This window comes from Aulonocara sp. 'chitande type north' Nkhata Bay, linkage group LG23 (genome assembly GCF_057382095.1).
Source record: "Aulonocara sp. 'chitande type north' Nkhata Bay isolate Kocher_YH1m ecotype deep benthic linkage group LG23, A_spYH_male_GT1.1, whole genome shotgun sequence".
Lineage (NCBI taxonomy): Eukaryota > Metazoa > Chordata > Actinopteri > Cichliformes > Cichlidae > Aulonocara > Aulonocara sp. 'chitande type north' Nkhata Bay.
In genome coordinates this window covers 21,821,960-21,837,541 of record NC_141365.1, presented here as the reverse complement: position 1 = coordinate 21,837,541, position 15,582 = coordinate 21,821,960, and the positions used below count along the sequence as shown (strand labels likewise).

General features: G+C 43.3%; 1 protein-coding gene across 2 annotated transcripts; it reads right to left on the bottom strand.

The window, feature by feature from the left end:
* Nucleotides 1–745: 745 nt before the first annotated feature.
* eif5b (eukaryotic translation initiation factor 5B) lies at nt 746–15,125 on the bottom strand. Of its 2 annotated transcripts, XM_086284167.1 has the most exons (27): nt 14,990–15,125; nt 13,066–13,173; nt 12,917–12,980; nt 12,654–12,821; nt 12,060–12,564; nt 11,847–11,986; nt 11,685–11,762; nt 11,430–11,580; nt 11,253–11,348; nt 11,076–11,162; nt 10,923–10,982; nt 10,624–10,662; nt 7,870–8,153; nt 7,677–7,784; nt 7,473–7,583; nt 7,328–7,395; nt 7,109–7,250; nt 6,878–7,009; nt 6,174–6,356; nt 5,927–6,088; nt 3,692–3,823; nt 3,462–3,593; nt 3,280–3,356; nt 2,849–3,013; nt 2,232–2,370; nt 1,987–2,148; nt 746–1,481 (listed from the first exon to the last, which is right to left on the bottom strand). In XM_086284167.1, the coding sequence occupies exons 1-27, from the start codon at nt 15,022–15,024 to the stop codon at nt 1,374–1,376; spliced, it is 3,636 nt and encodes a 1,211-aa protein (XP_086140293.1). In that variant the 5' UTR covers nt 15,025–15,125; the 3' UTR covers nt 746–1,373. The 2 variants fall into 2 exon arrangements, with proteins under 2 accessions (XP_086140293.1, XP_086140294.1); XM_086284168.1 differs by lacking the exon at nt 10,624–10,662.
* Between the last annotated feature and the right edge of the window lie 457 nt (nt 15,126–15,582).

Genomic DNA, 15,582 nt, shown 5'->3' with positions numbered 1-15,582 from the left:
TGCTATAATTGTTACTCTATATGCTGGAGAATGATTGATCCTCTCACTGATCAATTCAAAAACTGCAGTAAAAAAAAAAAAAAGGAAATGCAAAGAAGACAGACGGCACTGAACAGGTGTATAGTTACATTTTCAGGAAGGTGCACATCAGGTTATACCATGAGGTTTCAGAGGGGTTCCCAGTTATGACATCGCTACAATGTACATTTCCTGCTGAAGCATAAACCCTCAGTAACTCACTGGAAATGTGACTGCTTGGCTAGCAGCACAAGATTGTAAATGTTTTCAACCATTCAATCCTCTGACCACTTGTGAGGCTAATAAGTCACCATCTACAGTGAAAACAATCACACATAAAACACAAAACAGTGCAACAATAATTTCAATACCTGATAAAGATCAGCTGCTTTTAGTTAGCTAGCACTGAGTTAGTTCCGACACCACTGGTACTAATTAAGCGTCCACTCCAAGATAAAGACCACTGAAGTAGGATGTACACCAGCCTTCATGCAACTTTTTAACCATTAGTTAGAATATACGATCAGAAAAGTCCCACGTATCAAACTTGTACACTTATATTAAGAATGTTCTGCAAACAATACAGCATCATTTTGAAAGGAAAACAACAGTATTTTTAATTCTAATAATTATTTTTAATTACTTTATTTTGGCATCAGCAGACTTCCATATAGACAGATTTGTATCTTTAGTGTTTGTGGCACACATGAACCGAAAACTCTGCATGTTTCGTCAGAATCATGGGAATTTATTACATCAGCAGTTGCAGCAAAAACAGTTTAAAATCTGTCATTCACCCCATCATCCCACGCCACCCTGGCCTCCCAACATGGCCGCCGAGCAGGACAGCAAAGAGAAAGTCAACTCTTCAATGTCTGTAAAGTCGGCGCCGTCCTCACTGATGCTGAAAGAAGAAACAGAAAAACTGTTTCCCTTTTGAGGCCTGGCGCTGCACAGCACAATCCCACAATGCACCTGTTCAGGTGGCACATCAGCCTCATTAAGCTCGTGAGCCTCAGTCTGGGTAAGAAGGGGCGGAGCCTGGGATACGAAGCAGCAGCCACATATCAGAGCAGACAACAAGAAGGAAAAAAAACCAAAAACGTTGATGCTGAAGAACAGGCACGTTGGAATACTGTGTGTGTGTGTGCGTGTGTGTGTGTATTATGTCTAAACTATCACTGTTTACAACAGTGGAAAAAACTGTTCGTTTCTCACAGAAAAACACTGTCACGTCTTTTATCTGCTTTTTTTTCTCTTTTCAATTTTTTCTCTTTGTTCCTCCGTTGGTCGCTGCCGCTGCCTTGTCGTCTAATGGAGGAAGAGCGAGTGTGTGTCTTTGTAGTTCAGGTCCCTCAGATGATCTCAAAGGTCTTCTTCAGCTCCATGATCAACTGCCAATCAGATTTCTGCATCTCGTCTCTGAACCAGTTCTTCAGAGCGTCGATGGACGCCCGTGTGATCTGAAACAAAAACAAAGAGGTTGTTAAAATAACCAGAAACAGCCTTTCATTCTTTGCTCTAAAAGCTCTGAGCCCACATTTAAGTTTGCCTGCTGCTACAACCATTTTTTGACAGTAAAACCAAACAGAAATTAAAGTGAACACAACGTAAAACTAGTTTAAACACAGTTGAAAAACAGCACCAGGTTTTATTTCACTGTCTGGACGTCTCTGCTTTTGTTGTACAGAAAACAGAAAGACTACATGAAATTCTTGGCCTGACTAACTCGAAAGACACGAAGATATTCTTACCCTTCCTCTCCTTCTTTCCCCTTATTTAGCCTCTATTTAGGCTCGTTATTTCTTCCTTGCTTTTCTGTCTCCTCTTCCTAACACTGCTACCTGGACACTGACTGAAATCGACCTTTTAGCGGCGGAGTGAACAGCAGTGTTCACGGTAATTGTGATTTTTGTGAAGCCTCTCGTCTAACGTTCTTCTGTTCCTCCTTTAAGGGCGTGTCCTCACCTTGCTGACGATGATGTCTGTGGCTTCAAAATGGCGCCCGTACATCTTTGGCGACTCTCCTGGGATTGGCTCAATCTTGATGCAGATCTCCTGGCCCTTCTTGGCACTGTCAACGGGCTTGTGATTTATCTCGATGCTGGTGACCACACCGATGTCCACAAACTGACATGTGAACACAAAGGGTTAGTTTACAGTTCATTTTATAATTCACACAAACATCCACAGAGACTGTAAGCGGGTCTTACCGCTTTGCTGGGGACGCAGAGGGGCGTTCCCTGTTTCAGGACTCCAGCCTCCACTGTGACCCCCATCACGATGGGATCTCGGGAGTTAAAGATGAACTGAGGAAGAACTCGCAGCTTCACTGGGAACACGGCAACATGCCTGATGACACAGATAAAAAACACATTAACCTTCGAACAACCCATAAGTTAAATTAATCGATCACAGTCACATTGTTACTGAAGCCTAATTATCACACTGATCTGCTCCATTTTCAGCGGCACGCTGGAAGAATGTGAAAATAAATCAAGAGCATCATCTGCATATAAACTGACTTTTACAACCAATAATAACAAATAGAATCATCTACAAATGTATTATAGATCATTAAAAACACATAACAAAACACAGGGTTAGTTAAACAGAAGTTATTCTGTGAAAGGACACCATCATATATTTGCATATATACAAAAAAGGCTTATTAGCTGCAATGGACAAATAAAAGCCTTTTGGACTCCATCAACTATTTAATTAGAGTTTTTCACTATGTTATAGTATGTTGCTTGTTATTCCAGTCAATAAAAAGTCAAAAACACCCAAAGAAATCTGAACAATTAACACAAACGTGAGCTTTTCTTACCTAAACTCGTCCTGTTTGGCCTTCTTGTAGTCTTCTCTGTACTTGGTGAAAGCATCAAATAGGTGGTAGATGATTTCAGCAGAGAAGATGCGAACTCCCAGACTGTCAGCCATCTCCTGACTCTCCCGCTCCACCTTCACATCGAAGGCCAGGATCACAGCGTACCTGCCAACACCAACCCCCCACAACTCTGTCACATCTACAGGTTCTACACCAGTGCTCCACCAGTACTAATTTCAACAGAGATACAAGGACGTCTGTGAAATGTATTCAGATTTTTTTTTTTTTGGATCATAAAATATTTTAATAGTTGTCCCAAATATTTTTAAATTAAAATTAGCCAGATATTTGTGGGTGCAGATTCTACAGTGTTTCTGCACTAACTAACTTGTGTTCATTTTGGCTGAGTGTGTGTTTATACTGTGACGTACTGCGGGTCGTGCTCCAACATGGTTGACGCCTTCATCACATCCTTCTTATGAACTGGGCCAATGTTAATGCCAGCGTACTGCAGGGACACACACACACAGAGTTCAAAGGTCAAGGACTGTTAGTTTCTACTTCCTGTAGATTTTCAAAATAAGAGCTCTCAGCTGTACTGTCAGGTACTTACAGGGACTTTGGATGTCCGCAGGAACTCGAGCAGAGCCTCCAGCGATCCCAGCGTCGATGCCTGGACGTAAACACCTTTCTCCTCCAGTTTGATGGAGCTCAGAGTCTGCTTAAGCTCTCGCACCAGTTCATCCTGAAAACCAGCACGTGTAAGCAAACCGGGAGTCTTACAGGACCAGTTCAGTCCTAGTCTTGGAGTTTAACTTGGACTAAAGGGAAAAGCACTGTTACCCTTAGGACGGGGATCTCGTCATCCTTGTGAGCCACCAGCAGGGGGAGCCCGGCCAACGTCTTCTCCAAGTCTTTCCCCAGAATCTTCACTCCCTGAGCCGTCGACACTTCCTTGTGCTTCTCGTACTGGTTCTGCACACGACAACCAATCAACACGTCAACCACATTTATGAAGTCCAAAAAGCAGAGACTATGGCCATGAAAATGCATCTTTTCTTCTCAGTTTTGTCCTCCCGTCCACACGGCGTTTTCAAATATTTTGAAAATGCTCTCCAAAGCGGAACATTTGAAAACGCCGTTTTGGCGTCGCAGTGTGGACAGCGAACCCGGAGCCTTTTCGAAAATGATGACACATTTTAGTCATGTGACCAATTACGCTAAGATAGCGGAGGGCATTATACAGCAGTTGTTTTGTTTGCTCTGAATCTTGACAGCCCTATTAAAGATTAATATCAGTCTGTACATGCTCCAGATGGCTTTTCTTCAAATTCTTTAACTCTCACTCGCTTTTGCAACTTTGTACTTTTGTGTTACTCGCAGCAACAACTCCACCTCATTGTTAGTCCATTTAAAAAACTCAACATTCTGCTGCAACGTTTCAAAGAACCGGAAAGTAAAGAAACGGCAGACAGAAATGAGGCAGGTCGAATCTTCTTGCGCTTCACGCATGCGCAGTACAGGAACGTAAGCGTGTTCGGGCGTTTCAATGTGGACGCACAACTCTGTGAAAACAACTGAAAACGCTTTTTCAGATAAAAACCTATGAGTAGAAGTGAATTCATGTCTAATGATAAAGTGCACTTCTCCATCATTCACCACCACTAAAGCTTGATCTTGTTTCTTCACACATAGTCCCTCATGCTGAGTTTGGTAAACCTGAGTGCTTAAAAACATTAATAAGAACAATGAAGTGTAAAAACAATTAAAACCAGGATGGTTTTTTGGATTGCAGAACATACTTGACTTGTCTTTTTTTTTTTTTTTTAGACAAATGTCAAAAACACATGTTTATGCTGAAAAACAATGCATATGTACAAGAAGTTAGAGCTCCATAATGAAATCCTCGAGCTTCGGCCGCTCTTGTTTTTCTTTCTTCTCTTTCATTTTTTGTTTAAATAAATAATTAAAAGTGATTAAAACTCTCAATGTGAGAGAATAAACAAAGCTCTGCTGGAAATTTACAGCACAGTCTTATTTCTGACAGGAAAAGGCCGCAGGCTGACTTAGATGAACAAGCCTTCAATGAGAGGGATTTGATGCACTTGGAAAAACAACAACAGTGTGTATAGTTGGTCTTCTGCAGTAAAGGCAAAGACTGTGTGACCTAATCTGACATATGACGTGTGTGTATGCAGTCATTAAAAACCATTTCATAACAAAAGTGTGCATTTTGCATGAGTTAATGTGACCCCATTAGTAAAACTCACCATATAACTCACTTTAAAAGCATCATTTTAGAAAATTCAAAGTAAAGTCTTCTCATTCCTCAATCTTTTAGATTTAGAGGAAAATATAACAACTATTATTGTGGGCAATTTTATTTAGGATTAGTCTGTACAGGATAACGTTTTTAAATCAGCGTTAAGTTTTTGTTTTTAGTTTTAAAGAAAAATCTTTTACGAACGCCAAACAATTTTTTGTGCGTTTAGTTTTATATCAAATATGAAAAATAATCACACAAAGACTGAACAAATGCGGAGAAACAAATGTATAATGTGCCAGCAGGGGGAGCCCCATCATCATATATCAAAGGAATCCACATCCTATTCATGGTTTGTACTGGTCAATGAAAACAAAGAAATAAAAATAAAAAGTCCTAAATCTGAGGAATAAATCAAATAAGGACAAAGCAGGCCCTTCATAAAAATGACCCAGTCGAACCACACATCTTTTCTAAAGCCGACATTTTTCCCCAGTTTTTATTTATTTATTTATTTTTTAAACGTTGACTGTGTTACTTAAATTCCTTTTTTAATGCTTTTAATATAAAGCGCTTTGTCTGGGAAAGTGTCACACAAATCGTTATCTGCTAAATAATTAACTACAGTCACCTCCCTCATATACACGTGAGGGAAGCTGCATGAAACAGATACAAGCAGCTCTTTTTGTTGAACTGACTGCTTTAAACACCATGAGTAATTTAACTCAAAGCCATTATAGTAAAAAATCTTCCCGCTACATCTGAGCCAGATACATGTTTAAAAGCTGCTCTAACAAAATTTTAGACATGTTTACCTTCACTCGGAGTTCCTTCAGTGGAGGTGGCAGCAACAACCCCCTGATCTGCGTGACGATGGGCCCTTCCACCCCTGGTACGATGATGGTCTCTCCTTCCCGCAGACGACCGTTAATCAGGATGACATCTATCGTTGTTCCCATACCGGGCAGCGCTTTTACCTAAACACACAAAGATCACATGAAGTTAGTGTCTGGACGGTGGAGGAATGGAAAAAGTAGAGACAACAGATAAAATTGAACTCACCTCCATGACCTGAGCTCGCAGCTCGTCACAGTGCGCTAACCGCCGGGCCAACATTGTTTGGGTGAGCTCGACCAATAGGGCGATGAGGTTCCCCATACCATCACCACTGTGGGCTGACGTAGGAACCAACGATACAAATGTACGGGGGTCCTTATTCTCATAAAACAAGGCGGCGTTAAGACCCTGAGGACAAACAGCACACAGAAAACAAAGTTCAGGGAAACTGAGCTTGATGTCGTCTTTGGTGTTCCTCAAGCCTCAATGCTGGATGCTCTAAACTACAAAATGTTATTTCAGACTGTGAAAAAGATTACTATATAATGCAGCTTCTAAACCTTTTAGGGAGACTTTATAATATAATAAAACTTGCTGAGAAGCTTATTTTGTTGAATAAAAACAGTAAAAATCTTTTGTTTTACCCATTTGAATAACATTTTGATTATATTTAATTATAAGTAGGATAATATTCTAAGTAGTGAGTATATATTACATACAGTATATACATAAATACAAAATAGATACTAAGTACATTATGTATTTTCTTGTCTAACTCACGCTCTTTAATGAAACATTAGAAAAACTTGCTATTGGACTGTTATCATCTGAAATTGAATGGAAGTAAATGGCACAATGACCATAATGAATAAGTATTTCTCATTGTTGTGCTGTGATTGGCTGATAAATGATGATGTAATGCTCAACACCTGTTGTGCGAACTCCACAATGATGGCCTTGGCTCTTTCGTCAAACTCGTCTTTTGTGTTCTTCTTCTGCTTCTTTAGTGTAGCCACGACATCGGTTTCTGGACTCTTCTTCCAGTCGTAGAGGCGGTCGATCTGGTAACGGCAATAAAAAAAAAAATTTTAAAAATCAATCTCAGAAAATTTGCAAGAGAAGAAGAAAAAGGTGAGGCTGATGTCGAGGAGCTGGCAGACCTTGTTGAGGGCAACGATGAAGGGGCACTTCTTCTCCTTCAGCAGGTTGATGGACTCCAGCGTCTGAGGCTCCAAGCCGTGCATGATGTCCACCACCAGGATGGCGATGTCGCACAGTGAACTGCCTCTGTTCCTCAGGTTACTGCAGAGAGAGAGGTCAGTTAGTGACAGACAGAATCAGGTGAGTGAGACAGGCAAGTCAGGAGAGACGGGCGTTACCTAAAGGACTCGTGTCCAGGTGTGTCGATGATCAGCATGCCAGGGATTTTGATGCTTTCTTTGTTGAACTGCACAAACATCACAGGGGTTAATACACCGTAACCATAAACACAGTTTATTCATCGTTCAGAGTGAGATGGCATACGTTTTTAGCCATCTTTGTCTGCTCCTCGATGGTCTCCTTCGGGACGTTTGTGGCGCCGATCTGCTGAGTGATTCCTCCGGCCTCGCCATCCTGAACGTGGGTGTGTCGGAGCTGCACGCAAACAACAAAACAAACAACAATAAGTAAACGTTGTAACGTCAGTAACAGTTGGTAAAAATTCTGTAAGCAGAGAGTAAACGTCACCTTGTCCAGGATCTTGGTCTTGCCGGTGTCGACGTGTCCGAGCACACACACCACTGGTGCCCTCAGCGTTTCCAAGTCGATGTTCTTCATGTTCTCCGCTCGGCGTTTCTAAGGAGACAAACAGAACCTGTCAGTCAGAGATGGGTATAGAGAGAGATCCTGTCACTCCCCCTGATTTTGCAGTGTCTCTCACCTCTATCCTCCTCTTGGCGCGGTCGTACAGTCGCTCCTCTTTCGTCCTGCCATCATCGTCCTCGCTCTCGCTGCTTTCATCCTCGCTCGGCGCCCTCCTCTTACCCTGGCTTGCGACCGTTGGCTTCTCCACTTCAGCTTCTTCCTCACTGTCCTCATCGTCTTCATCTTCCTCCTCGTCATCATCATCCTCATCCTCTTCTTCCTCCTCCTCTTCATCCTCACTAGCAGCAGGCTGAGGAGCAGCAATGTCCTCCTTCACCTCAATGTGGACTTTTTTCAGCTCTGAAAGGTGACAGATGGAAGTTTTAATTCTACTGCTATAACATTTAATGCTTCAGTTCGGTTTTGTCTTAAATGTAACATGTTTGTCTAAAATGAATGTTGTCATAGTGAAACAGACCGAGCTCTACCATCACGTGACTAGTCAATGCCAGCAAACGCCCCCCCCCCAAAAAAAAACAACAACACAGGCCTTGCCCATACAGTGGGGCAAAAAAGTATTTAGTCAGCCACCGATTGTGCAAGTTCCCCCACCTAAAATGATGACAGAGGTCAGTAATTTGCACCAGAGGTACACTTCAACTGTGAGAGACAGAATGTGAAAAAAAAAATCCATGAATCCACATGGTAGGATTTGTAAAGAATTTATTCGTAAATCAGGGTGGAAAATAAGTATTTGGTCAATAACAAAAATACAACTCAATACTTTGTAACATAACCTTTGTTGGCAATAACAGAGGTCAAACGTCTACTATAGGTCTTTACCAGGTTTGCACACACAGTAGCTGGTATTTTGGCCCATTCCTCCATGCAGATCTTCTCGAGAGCAGTGATGTTTTGGGGCTGTCGCCGAGCAACACGGACTTTCAACTCCCGCCACAGATTTTATATGGGGTTGAGGTCTGGAGACTGGCTAGGCCACTCCAGGACTTTCAAATGCTTCTTACGGAGCCACTCCTTTGTTGCCTGGGCGGTGTGTTTTGGATCATTGTCATGTTGGAAGACCCAGCCTCGTTTCATCTTCAAAGTTCTCACTGATGGAAGGAGGTTTTGGCTCAAAATCTCACGATACATGGCCCCATTCATTCTGTCCTAAAAACGGATCAGTCGTCCTGTCCCCTTGGCAGAAAAACAGCCCCATAGCATGATGTTTCCACCCCCATGCTTCACAGTAGGTATGGTGTTCTTGGGATGCAACTCAGTATTCTTCTTCCTCCAAACACGACGAGTTGAGTTTATACCAAAAAGTTCTACTTTGGTTTCATCTGACCACATGACATTCTCCCAATCCTCTGCTGTATCATCCATGTGCTCTCTGGCAAACTTCAGACGGGCCTGGACATGCACTGGCTTCAGCAGCGGAACACGTCTGGCACTGCGGGATTTGATTCCCTGCCGTTGTAGTGTGTTACTGATGGTGACCTTTGTTACTTTGGTCCCAGCTCTCTGCAGGTCATTCACCAGGTCCCCCCGTGTGGTTCTGGGATCTTTGCTCACCGTTCTCATGATCATTTTGACCCCACGGGATGAGATCTTGCGTGGAGCCCCAGATCGAGGGAGATTATCAGTGGTCTTGTATGTCTTCCATTTTCTGATGATTGCTCCCACAGTTGATTTTTTCACACCAAGCTGCTTGCCTATTGTAGATTCACTCTTCCCAGTCTGGTGCAGGTCTACAATACTTTTCCTGGTGTCCTTCGAAAGCTCTTTGGTCTTGGCCATGGCGGAGTTTGGAGTCTGACTGTTTGAGGCTGTGGACAGGTGTCTTTTATACAGATGATGAGTTCAAACAGGTGCCATTCATACAGGTAACGAGTGGGGGACAGAAAAGCTTCTTACAGAAGACGTTACAGGTCTGTGAGAGCCAGAGATTTTCCTTGTTTGAGGTGACCAAATACTTATTTTCCACCCTAATTTACGAATAAATTCTTTACAAATCCTACCATGTGGATTCATGGATTTTTTTTTCACATTCTGTCTCTCACAGTTGAAGTGTACCTCTGGTGCAAATTACTGACCTCTGTCATCATTTTAGGTGGGGGAACTTGCACAATTGGTGGCTGACTAAATACTTTTTTGCCCCACTGTATGTTTTTAATATTGAAAGTCTTAAGTCCAAAAAGCCTAGTGCATAAAAATAAAAGAACTCTCAGTCTAGTCAGTACCTAAAAACAAACAAAAAAATAAAGAAGGCTAGTCTGTGCCAATGAAAGTACATCCTTAGTTTAATCAGTACCAAACAACAGTACTTGCCTCGGTTAGTTGGTAATGAGCAGAAAGAACTTGTCTAAGTCTGGTCAGTACCAAACAGAAACACCTCAATCAGTAAGTGCTGATAAAAGTATACACGATTCTCTCCAAGTCTATTCAATACCAAAACACCTCAGGCTTAGTCTAGCCATAAGTAGGAAAAAACACACAATTAGTCTAGCCTTTCCAAAAAAAACCAAAAAAACAACACACACACACACAAAAAGGGGGGATACTAAGTCTCTACCAAAAGAGCCTGTTTTAGTACGACCATTTTTGCTACTGAAAAACATCACACATGCCTAACCCATACTATAAAACAGCTTGCACATGCTTTGTGATACCAAAAGGGCACACCTAACACACACCAAGCTTAGACCTACTTTGATGTTTAAGAAACACATATGTGACATGCCTAGTTGGTACTAAAACAAGCACAAATCTAAGCCATGCCTTTCGGGTACTAAAACAAGCATTTGCCTGCACAGCACAGTTTCAGTACCTGCTTCTCGTCGTGTCCTGCTGAGCCCCATTTTCCTTTCTTTTTATTCATGAAATAAAAGCAACATATAAAGAATTTAGTTCCCTCAAAGCCAACAGTCACACATGCTACAGCTGCTTTTTGGACTTCAGTATATCCTGCCACGGACATTTTAACTCAAAAGGCTGGGAATCGAACCACCGACCCTCTGACTGGAGGTGAAACTGTCTTTTTTTCCCTGCAGTGTTTTTCTCCCCTTCTTTATTAGATGTGAAAACAGAGGAAAGAATCTAATCATTTCAGGTGACCAAGGCTCTCACCTTTCTCCTCGTCACTGGCAATGGCCTCCCAGTTATCCACAGCAGCTTCTGGCTTCACCTCTAAACACAGAGACAGAACAGAAACAAGTTAACTTCTGTTCAGCGCAATAAAACACCACCCTGATACCTCCACTTCACACCTGCAGCTCTTACCTGGTTCTGCAGGCGGTGCCTCAGCCTCTGTTTCCATTGCAACTGGCTCTGGAGTCTCTGAAGTCGGCGAGGTCACTTCTGATGTTTCTGGGAAGGGGAATGACAAAATTATTTTTATTATATGACCAGCAGGAGGACTGTAGCGTCTCTCGGCTGGTGCGAGCAGCAGCGCTGTACCTTCAGGAGTCTGGGTGGCGGGCTTCTTCCTCCTCTTGTCTCCATAAACAGGTTTCTTCTTTTGCACCTCTTTGTCTCTGGATGGCACATCAACACCTGCACACACAGAATCATATTAGCTGTACAGAGCTGACTGTACTGGAATGACTGCATTATACTTCTGCTCATAGCACCCACCCTGAGCCTGCAGCAACATGAGCGTGGCCTCAGCACGAGCTCGAGCTTCCTTCTGGGCCTTCGTCAGCAGCTTCCCCTCCTTCTTCAGGCGCTCCTTCCTCTCCTTCTCCTTCTGCTTCTTCTTCTCCTTGCGCTCCTGCTCCAGGCGCTCCTACAAGGGCAGCAAAACCGATGCCACAGCGATTCGCGATGAGACGACAGGAAAGACAAAAGTGAAGAAGAACAAGAAGGAGGTGGTGGAGCTTTGTGTTTTACCTTTTCCTGCCTCTCCTTCTCCAGCTCCTCCAGCCTCCTCTGCCGCTCCTCCTCCTCTTTCTTGGCTCGCTCCTCCTCCTGCAAAAACAGTTTAATCATTTTCAGATATCAAGCACCCATCCCATCATGATCTCCATGACTACGTCTCCCACAATGCCCCACCTCCTTCATCTTGGCCAGGGCCTCCTGCATGGCCTTCACTGTGGCCTTGCTAGGTCCCTTCTTCTTCTTGTCTTCATCCTTGTCTTTCTCTCCTTTCTTCTTCTTCTTGTCTTTCTTCTTTTTGTCGCCCTCCGGCTCCTCTGCAGAAGGAGAAGAAACCCGTCACACTGAATGGCATCACACGATTTCTTGTTTTTCCTGATAATAACTTACCCTCTGCTGCTGGCTCTGCCCCTTCCTGTTCTTCCAACACTGCTGCAGGAGGCGCATTTTGTGGAGGCGCGGACTCAGTCTTCTTCTCTGGCTCTTTCTTTGGCTCCACGCTGCCCTCCTTCTCCTTCTGCTTCTTCTGCTTCATCCTCTCCTCCTCTTTCTTTTTCCTCTCCCTCTCCTTCTTCTCTGCTTTCTTCTGTGCAGCCGTCTTGATTTTGAAGGTGCCATCGTCCTCCTGCTGCTCCTCCTCGTCTTCGCTCTCGGCCTTCAAAGGCTTCCCTTTCTTCTTCTTCTTGTCTCTCCTGGAGGTGAACTCCTCATCGTCTTCGGAGTCATCCTTTCCAACGCTGCCTCCTTCTTCTCCTTTCCTCATATCTTTGTCCTGGTCCTCCTCCTCGTCGGACACTGAAGGTTTTTTGCCTCCTTTCTTTCCTCCTTTGGTCTTCAGGCGAGACTGTGAGCTGCTGTCATCGTCAGATTCTGAAGCAGGAGTAGGAGGTGGGGCCTGGAGGAGCAAAGAATAGAAATTTAGACACTTTCTAAAGAGTCTGTGCTCTTATTTCTATGATATGACGTTTATGTTCATTATTTCACCTTCTTCTTCTCCTTTTGTTCTCCATTCCTTTCTCCATCAACATGACCTTCAGCATCATCACCCTCCTCATCCTCGGGGCTGGCTCCGCCCTTCTTTCCTTTTCTGGTCTTCTTCTTCTCCGGTTTAGGGGGCTCGAAACTCTCTACTTCTTCTGTGATGTCTGTTTTCTGCACAGAGAGAGATTCTTTGTATCAGAACAAATCTTCAATCTCTCTGACTGAAAAAGCATTTTTTAGCTGAAGTGCCCCTCGGATGCGTTTACCTTCCCCTTTCCTCCTGTGCTCTCGAGCGATAACTCCTCGAGCTCCTTCATGATGTCATCCTCACTGGAAGAGGAGGAAAGAACTGTTTTAGGAAATTTCAAAGCAGTAAGCTTGATTAAAATAAAAACGATCAGGAAGAATGTCTCACTCAAAGTCATCTTTCTTCCCTGCTTTCTTCTTCTTCTTTCCCTTTGGCTCTTTGGAAGCTCCGGCTCCTTCGATCTCCGCCGCCAGAGCGTCGATGTCATCTTTGGCACTGAGCACAGATTTGAAAAACGGTCAGAGCACGAGAGTGACACCCGACTAAAACCTGGTCAGACACTGAGAACACGGGCTGCGAGAGGAGACCGAGTTAGACTGTGTTTCTCTTTGTGTCAGAAGAATGTGAATGTGAAGAGCTGCTGACTCCTCATTTCCTTTCATTTCCCATCAGCCCTCTGAGGCACAGCGAGCACAGAGCGACAGCAGTGCTGTAACCACGGATTGCGTTCCCTCAAGTCACTGTAGATCAAATATCATCTGGCTTCAGACTCACAAAGGAAGACATCTAATCTGCTCTGTGAAACTGAAGATGAAGTATGGCAACAGCAAACCGCTGATTTATCAATTACATCTGAGATTTTCTGGCATTTTAGATCAAACTTTCAAAGTTTAAATTCATCTACAAAGTGAGCTGGAGGCACATTTGGATTACTGAGTAGGCCTCAAAAAGCTGCACACAGACTGTTAATATGTTGTGAGGGAAAACCTTAGAAGAGAGTTCATAAAGAGACAAAGTGTGCAGAAAAAGATGCACAGATGCACAAAAAGGTAAAACAAAAATTACAAAGGAACCAAACGTTAAATGCAAAGTTTAAAATAAAGAAAAAAAAAACCTCCTCAAGAATGAAGAAAAATGGAAAAAGTTATGACGAGAAACTTTAAGGAAAAACTAGAAAAAATGAAGTATAAAAAAATAATGGTAACGTGCACAAATAGCGAGTAAAGAGTCATAAACAAAGACGAAACACAAACAAATAAAACGAAACAAACAAACATAAAACCTGCAAAGGTGTAAGGAGAAGTTCAAAAACACAGACAGACAGTAAAAATCAGCAGACAAGAAACTACAAATGAATTTAATATAAGTTTTTGCTAGAAGCGGCATTACTACCTCAATACGCTTTAACACAGAAAACAATAATATTAAAACCCAACATCTGGCAGGAGTTTCATGCTCCATCTGTGACGTCAGTGTTTGCATCATCACTCCCGTTATATCTATATTTGAGTTAAATGTTTATTTCAGCTAATTAGTGTGAGTTTCCCTCCCTGAGCCGTTTAATCTGATCAGAGCGTTTCTCGTGCAACGGTGTCCATGGAGGGTTAAAACTAGTTTGAAGCCTCTCGACTATTATTAGTGCATTATTAGTATTGATTATAAATGAAAGATTAGGTGATCGGGTTCATCAGCGTACCAAAACCCGATCAAACTTTCCTTTCACAAGCAGGTGATCGCTCCCAGACTGTGGCGTGTCTGTACCTGCCTGCTCTGTTTATATTTACTATAATCACGTTTTAGAGTTTACTCGTCAATAAAGGAGCAACAGCAGCACATCTGTGCTGTACCTGGGGATAGCCGTGACCGCAGCGGCTCAGGTGATTCAGCCAGGCTTGCGTCATCGAGCAGGTCTTTGCTCACAGGTGATGTGTCTCCGTTACAGCAACTGCAGGCCGCCTCTTAGAGCAGCCGGCTCTGAGGCGGCTAACGCGGACACATGTGGCTCCCGTGAGCCCCGCAGCTGGCGGCGGGAGGCCCACCCAGGCCTAGGGTAACCCGGATTCGCCCGTGTCAGCCCGCCTGCTGTTCTGTAATTCTCCTTAAGCCACATTCAGGCTGTTTAAAGCTTCGCTGCCTCACTCCCTCACAGACTCGTGGTTAGCATCCGCTAGCATGGCTAGCCATTAAGCTAACAGTGTAAGCAGCGGGAAAACGGGCCAGTCTGGGGGTGTTCACGGGCCGGGAGAGCCCCGATGGGGCTCGGTGTCAGTGCGGACCAGTGATGTTTATCGGTAGCCGGTGCGCTCCCTACCTGTCCTCTCCGGATTTCTTCTGTTTCTTCCCCATCTTGAAGCTTCAGGTCTCCGCTTACTTTGCTCTGTGTTGGCCGACGCACACGACGACTCACAGCGGGCAAAGATCTCCTATTGTCCGCGAGGAGGGGCCACTCCGCTCCTCCACCTCTAATGCCATACATCCTAGGGTGACCAACCGTCCTCTTTTTGCACTTGTTGACTTGTAAAAGCTTATATGACATTTTTTATTTCACCTTTTATTAACCGCACAGAGAAGGCATCGTTTAAATATGTTAAAGTTTTCTTTAAGCAAACAGTAAGTTCTCCATGTCTGGGCCAAGTGTCCTCTTTTTTGGAAATCAAAATATGGTCACCCTAGTGACACATTTCCACAAGAGTTTGGGTTTATTTTCCACAGTTGATGATTTAATTAACTTTTACTATCAAAGTTGGAAAATGTCAAAACGTCTAAATACTTAAAGTGGCGAATAAAAGTGATGTATAAATGCCATTCCTCTCCATACAACAAAGATTTAATTACGCTATTATCAGTTTCTATTGCTTATCTTATTATTTTATTTAATACCTGCTTCTCTCCTAAATAATGATA